This window comes from Triticum dicoccoides, chromosome 4A (assembly GCF_002162155.2).
Source record: "Triticum dicoccoides isolate Atlit2015 ecotype Zavitan chromosome 4A, WEW_v2.0, whole genome shotgun sequence".
Classification (NCBI taxonomy): Eukaryota; Viridiplantae; Streptophyta; class Magnoliopsida; order Poales; family Poaceae; genus Triticum; species Triticum dicoccoides.
In genome coordinates, this window is record NC_041386.1 from 490,385,334 (window position 1) to 490,392,435 (window position 7,102).

The 7,102-nt window shown below is 46.8% G+C and overlaps 1 protein-coding gene across 1 annotated transcript; it reads left to right on the forward strand.

Moving 5' to 3' along the window:
* Positions 1-405: 405 nt before the first annotated feature.
* LOC119286349 (L-type lectin-domain containing receptor kinase IX.1-like) lies at positions 406-2,762 on the forward strand. Its single transcript, XM_037565725.1, has 2 exons — positions 406-1,835; positions 1,940-2,762. The coding sequence occupies exons 1-2, from the start codon at positions 439-441 to the stop codon at positions 2,682-2,684; spliced, it is 2,142 nt and encodes a 713-aa protein (XP_037421622.1). The 5' UTR covers positions 406-438; the 3' UTR covers positions 2,685-2,762.
* The last annotated feature ends 4,340 nt before the right edge of the window (positions 2,763-7,102 follow it).

The following is a 7,102-nucleotide window of genomic DNA, read 5'->3' on the forward strand; positions in this document are numbered from 1 at the left end:
AAATAAAACTACCAGAGTACTTCATGATTTCATGTAAAATAGCACCGTAAATGACTTCATTCTTCTGCTTGACACCACCTTGCAATATGCTGCATGAATGGAATGTAGGTTCAGATAAAGAGGCGGAGGGGCGAAGCTGGCACGGAGCACACCGGCGACCGGTCTCGGTCCACGCTGGAGTGGGCAGTAAGTCGTCGGTGAGGTTCCACACTGGATTATCTCCCATGTGCGCCCTTGCATAAAAATGTAGAGCCTTCTGGTTTCATCCTTGCTTATAGTATTAAACAGATGCACTGATTGCGTTTTCTCAGTGGAAAAGATGGCCAGTTGACCTGTTCTTCGAGTCTTTCTACACAAGATCGAGCACGCCACGCTATATACAGATGGAGAGAACTACCAAGACACCTTGACACTGTGCACCAGCGCCGGGGGCGGGCGATGGCCGAGATCACGCCGGCAACCGCCTGTGCTCTCCTCCTCGTCCTCTGTGTTTGCTGCCACCTGCCTCCTCCCGCCGCTTCCCTCTTCTTCAACTACTCCACTTTCAGCTCTCAAGATCAGAAGGACTTCAGGATCGAAGGGGACGCCTCCTTCAGCGTCGGGCGGATCGACGTCAGCGCCAACAGGATCGACGGCATCGGCAACAGCGCGGGCCGGGTGTCCTACAACGCCCAGCCGATGCTGCTCTGGGACAAGGCCACGGGCGAGGTGGCGAGCTTCACCACGCGTTTCTCCTTCGCCATCGGCATCCCCAACATCAACAACAAGGGGAAAGGCATGGCCTTCTTCCTCGCCGGCTACCCGTCGCTCCTGCCGTACGATTCCTACGGCTTCGACCTCGGCCTCACCAACCAGAGCACCGACGCCACGGCGACAGGGGACAGCCGGTTCGTCGCCGTCGAGTTCGACACCTTCAACGACACCCAGGTATCCGATCCCGACGCCACCTATGACCACCTCGGCATCGACGTCAACTCCGTCCGATCCGTGGTAACCAAGTCCCTGCCGAGCTTCAGCCTCATGGGGAACATGACCGCTCTCATACAGTACGACAACGTTTCCAGCCTTCTGTCCCTGACGCTGTGGCTCGGCGATGGCCGAGGCCGGAATTACAGCCTTAGCTCCAAGGTAGACCTCAAGAGCGCATTGCCGGAGCAGGTCGCCGTCGGCTTCTCCGCCGGGACGTCTTCGTCCGTGGAGCTACATCAGCTAAGTTCATGGTACTTCAGCTCGTCCTTGGAACCGAAGGCGGTCACCGTCGCCCCACCCTCCCCTGGGCCTGGCAGTGGCAGTGGCAGCCACAGTTCAGGAGTTATAGCGGGAGCGAGCGCCGGCGCGACACTGTTCCTGGTGCTCGTCATCGTCACCGCAGTAATCTTGATACGTCGTCGTGGGAACAAGAAGAAGAAGCGAGAGGTCGAGGAGGATGACATGGGCTCGGAGGACGAGGACGGCGATCCGGCGGTGGAGATTGAGATGGGGAGCACGGGACCGAGGCGATTTCCGTACCAGGAGCTGGTGGATGCGACGAGGAACTTCGCGGCAGATGAGAAGCTCGGGCAAGGCGGCTTTGGCGCGGTGTACCGAGGCAACCTCAAAGAGCCTGGCCTCGCCGTGGCTATAAAGCGGTTCTCCAAGGATTCGTCGATGCAGGGGAAGAGGGAGTACACGTCAGAGATCAACGTGATAAGCAAGCTGCGGCACCGGAACCTGGTGCAGCTCGTCGGGTGGTGCCACGGCCGCAACGAGCTCCTGCTCGTCTACGAGCTCATGCCCAACCGCAGCCTAGACATCCATCTCCACGGCAAGGGCACCTTCTTGACATGGCCGATGAGGTAAGTTAACTGATGATTGCCCACTCAAACATTGAAATTAATCGGCATGAATCATGTGTCGAACTATATATGTTGATGATTCCTGCTGCTGCATGCAACTACAGGATGAAGATAGTAACCGGGCTGGGCTCGGCATTGCTGTACCTCCACGAGGAGTGGGAGCAATGCGTGGTGCACCGCGACATCAAGCCGAGCAACGTGATGCTGGACGAGTCCTTCGGCGCCAAGCTAGGGGACTTCGGGCTGGCGAGGTTCATCGACCACGCCGTCGGGACGCAGACGATGACCGCCGTGTCGGGGACACCGGGCTACGTGGACCCGCAGTCCATGATCACTGGCAGGGCCAGCGCGGAGTCCGACGTTTACAGCTTCGGCGTCCTCCTGCTGGAGGTTGCATGCGGAAGGAGGCCGGTGAGTCTGCTGCATGATCCGGCCGAGAAGAACGGGCTGTTCCGGCTGGTCGAGTGGGTCTGGGACCTGTATGGTCGGGGAGCCCTTCTGGACGGGGCCGACGAGCGGCTCGACGGCGAGTACGACAAGGCGGAGGTGGAGCGCGTGATGGTCGCCGGGCTCTGGTGCGCGCACCCGGACCCGAGCGCGCGGCCGTCCATGAGAGCAGCCATGGCCGTGCTCCAGTCCAAGGATGGTAATCAGCTGCCGGTGCTCCCCGCCAGTATGCCCGTGCCGACGTACGGGCCGCTGGTGTCCTTGCCGAGCGGGCTGTCTTCGTTCAGCGTGACACAGTCGACGTCGACAAGCGGCTACGGCACACACACGTCTACTTCGTCCGACGTTAGCACGATCGGTTCAAAGGATTCGTCTTCGTTACTCAAACATCAGTACTCATAATGTTATATTCTTTTTGTAGTTCTTTATAGTCGATGATTCATGATTGAATGGGACAGCTCATGTCCGTTGAATTTTCTTCCCTGAAGATGACCTTTTCTTTAACGTAACCCGATTCGCTTAGTTACGCTACGTGCCCATAGTTTTTCTGCCACTTTATAGTTCGTGTTAAATAATTCTTTCCATTTTGTCTACCGCCAAGCCGTCTAGTTATGCCCTCCATTTTACCACTTTTTCTTTTCGGAAATGAGAACTGACGAACTCAGCTAGGAGCAACTTTACCTGGTATGAGATGGTAGATTTTGCCCTTTTTTACCGCAAAATTTCTCTTTTATTTACAAATTGCTATGCGTTTTTGAAAAGACTGTCATTTTTCTTTTGTGGGAGATTCTGAAGAAACTATCAACCCGATACAACTAAACTGCCGTCTGAAACGTTCGCAAATTTCAACCCCACCTGACGAACGTTCATAGGATATTACGGTCATTTCCCTTATATATACATCATGGATATATTATTCTACTGGACAACCACAATTTGGCTGCTTGGTTCTGGATCTTTCCCTTGAGTGTTGCGGATGTACTATTGTCTGGACGTTATTATGCTACTATATGTTGTTCTTGTATATTTTGGAACAATGCAAGTTTTGTTAAATTTTTGTTCTTCTTTAAGGATAATACCAACGCCCTTAATCCGTTGTACCTTGAAATAATATTCATTTTTGTTTATATAATTATTTTGTTTTAGTATATATCTCCATTTAGTAATAAGAAAAAAGTAACCAATACAACATAATATTTGTTTATTTTTCTTGCTTGTGTCTCCCGTTCATTTGTTGTTGCTTAGTTAACATTTTGGCTGTTAGATTTTCTTATATATTTGTTCGTGCTGGAGCGGTTTGATGTTGCGATCGTGTGACACTATTTAATTATACACGTTCCTTAAATTTGGGTAAGTTGACTTGCTGACCGTTGATTCTTTGTCAAGATTCGAGTTGTTGTTTTCTTCTTTGATGACTTCTTGGGTTAAATTTTTAACTTGCCCCTGTTTGGGGTTAGTCGATTTTCCTACTGGGCTTGAAGCCCTTTTTACGCCTTTTTCTTTTTTAGTCATTTTCATTCTTCTAAAAAGGTAATACCAATGCCATTGATTATTCTTCCTTAGGAAACTTTATTATTATGAATTTATTTCTTTTTATTTTATTTCTGTTTTAGTAATTACTTTATTTAATTTTCTTTCTATATTAGGGTAATACCAAAGCTACTCATTCATTGCTTCCTAAAAAAATTATGTTCAAGAATTTTGCTATTATATTCTTATTCTTGCATATTACTAAAAAACAAAATTATGTGTAAATTGTGTGAGATTTATTTTGTTGTTTTTTTTAATATTGTTTCCTTTTCTTTCTTCTTCAAGGGTAATACAATTTCACTGATTCCTTCTTTCTTAGAAAACTTCTTTTTATAGATTTATTTATTTTGTGTGTGCGTAAGTTTATACGCAAGTCCTATAGAATATGTGTGCATTTTTTTTGCGAGTGAATATGTGTGCATTTCTGAAAACTTTTATATTGTGGAAATTTTTTCTATTATATGCTTATTCCTTAGATTTTTTTACTATTTTTTTATTTTCTTTCTTCTTGAATGGTAATAGCAATTCCACTAATTCATTCTTCTTAGAAAACTTCATTTTTATTTTTATTTTTGTTCATTTAGTCTTTTAAGATGACATGACCACAAGTATTAGATTTACTATAATTATGCAAACGATGTGGCGCTTATCCATCTAATATCATCGGTCAATGTGGACTATATTCTTTGGCCCTGGGCTCCACTGCGATTTAACATGGACTTTATTATAAGGGCTTGTTTCTTCTTCTATTTGGGCCTAAATCGACTGAACAACTTTTTTTCTTAATTAAAGAATAAACCACTTGTTGAACACAACTAAAAATGTGACCGATCAAAATTAGATATTCAAACAACAATAACTGTAATGTATTTTTAGATTTATTATAGGTATGCATTTTTTTAGAACACGACTAAAAATGCGACTGATCTAAAATTAGAACACAGCTAAATAAAGTGACTAACACAAATAGTAAACGAGCCCTTGAACATTTCTTCTTAGGTTAATGGGTCTGTTGTTGCCTCAGCTCAAGAAGTATTGTGGGCTTCTGTTCGTTTGCGTGCAAAGGGTTGGCTTTGGATGGTTGAGGAAAACCGACTGAAACAAACGTGTGGCCAGCCGATTTGGGGTTGCACATGCTGTCCATTGGACCCAAAAAAACAACGGTAGAGCAGAAATTGATTGGCCCGAAAACAAAAACAGGCAACCGGTATTTTTGTTGGGAGGCAAGCCGACAGGGTGAGAAAATGTGAACCTAGAATTTGAGGGATGCCTCATATTGGCTCGTTATATACTGGACCAAAACTATTTGAGACATGTTTATAACCAGGCTTGTCTCACATTGCATCTGTTCCGAACCGGGCGTCAAAATAGACCGTCTCACATGTAATATAAATTCGTGGGGATTTATAAAATTAGCCATCTTGGATGTATAAATACCCAGCTCGATTTTGAGCTATCTAAGCTGAATGTTCCTACTACACTTGATCGTCTGGTATAGTTGTTTTTGTGCTAGTGTCTCAACATCCGGCAAATTGCCATCCCACGCTTCATCCTATTAAGCTTGTGTAGGACGGCCTTCTGCGGCTTGTATGCAAGAGACTCAAACAGTAGTCCAAATACAAAATATAGAGCTGGAGAGAACGCCTTCGAATGGCTTTCGATGTAACTTTTGAATGTATCAAGGATTTTTGTTGTCCGTGTAAGTTTTGAAAAGGAAATTGGTCGTGATATGTTAAATTAATGAATAAAGTGAGATGCCTTCAGCTCGCTTCAGTGCTTATAATCATTGCTAGATGATTCACATATCTGGATATAATTTTTATTGTTTCTAGTGTTTCTTGTACTATCATGATTGAAGATGAATAGATTAAAACTTTTTCCTGCCAAAAAAGTGAGATGTTTATATTAAGATCTTAAAATAATTATGTAAAAATAAGAATACACATCCCCGTTGATAAGGGGTGGGGTGTCTGCCTTATTATGGTCGGTTTGGCTAAGTTTTCGACAAAGGTGGATTTTATTGGCTCAACATGAAGCATCGAGATGATAGAAACCCAAAGAGTACACACCCGGCCTCTGCATAGTTAGGATGCACACAGCCAACACCAACACACGCAAAAACACACCGACAAATAGCAAAGTTATATAAGACCCAAGCTATGCGTAGGCGAGGAAGAAAAAAAAACCAAAGCGATCAGATCTGTAATCGGCCAACTACAACAATAACCATATCCGCACCAATCTTCTCATGACACCACATGGACGACGAGATTCTTTAACAACAACGCCTTCAGGAAGGGAGTGATACTCAAGCATCGCCGTCACTGGATCCAACCACCAAGGCCAGAATCTAGGTTTTCACCCTGAAGAATCAATCCGAGCATATCCGAACAATGCCTTCAACAAGGTAACGACGTAAAACAAACATCGCCATTGCCAGGTCAAACCTAGGCTTTCACCTCGAAGCTCAAGACCAGGTGCTCGTGTAGCACCACCATCGAAGTCACTTGAGTATTGTCGCCACCACTTTTCCACGATCCCAGCAGCTACATGCCATATTGTAACACCCCGGATGTAACTTTCCCAATTTGTACTCCAACTCTTGCCGTTTCCGGCGTTAAGTTATTTTATTTCCTCGGGTTCGGATCTTTGTCTCCGTGTGTTGTTGTCGTTGTCATGCATTTCATATCATGTCATCATGTGCATTGCATCTGCATACGTGTTCGTCTCATGCATTCGAGCATTTTCCCCGTTGTCCGTTTTGCATTCCGGCGCTTCGTTCTCCTCCGGTGGCCATTTCTAGCTGTCTTTCGTGTGTGGGGATTAAACATTTTCGGATTGGACCGAGACTTGCCAAGCGGCCTTGGTTTACTACCGGTAGACCGCCTGTCAAGTTTCGTATCATTTGGACTTCGTTTGATACTCCAACGGTTAACCTAGGGACCGAAAAGGCCTCGTGTGTGTTGCAGCCCAACACCCCTCCAATTTGGCCCAAAACCCACCAAACTCTGCTCAATCATCTAAAGCGTTCGATCACGATCGCGTGGCCGAAAACCGCACCTCATTTGGACTCTCCTAGCTCCCTCTATGCCTATAAATAGGCCCCCTCGAAATATCCAGGATCCCCTCTCCCCGAAACCCTAAAAACTGCACCTCCCGCCGACGGACACGTCCGATTCGGGCCGGACGCATCCGCCGCCGCGCCCCAACCAACCGCCGCCCGCCACGTGTCCACGCCGCCGCCTCCCACCGCTCCGGCCCGGGGAGCCCGACCGCGGCCCTCCCGGCCC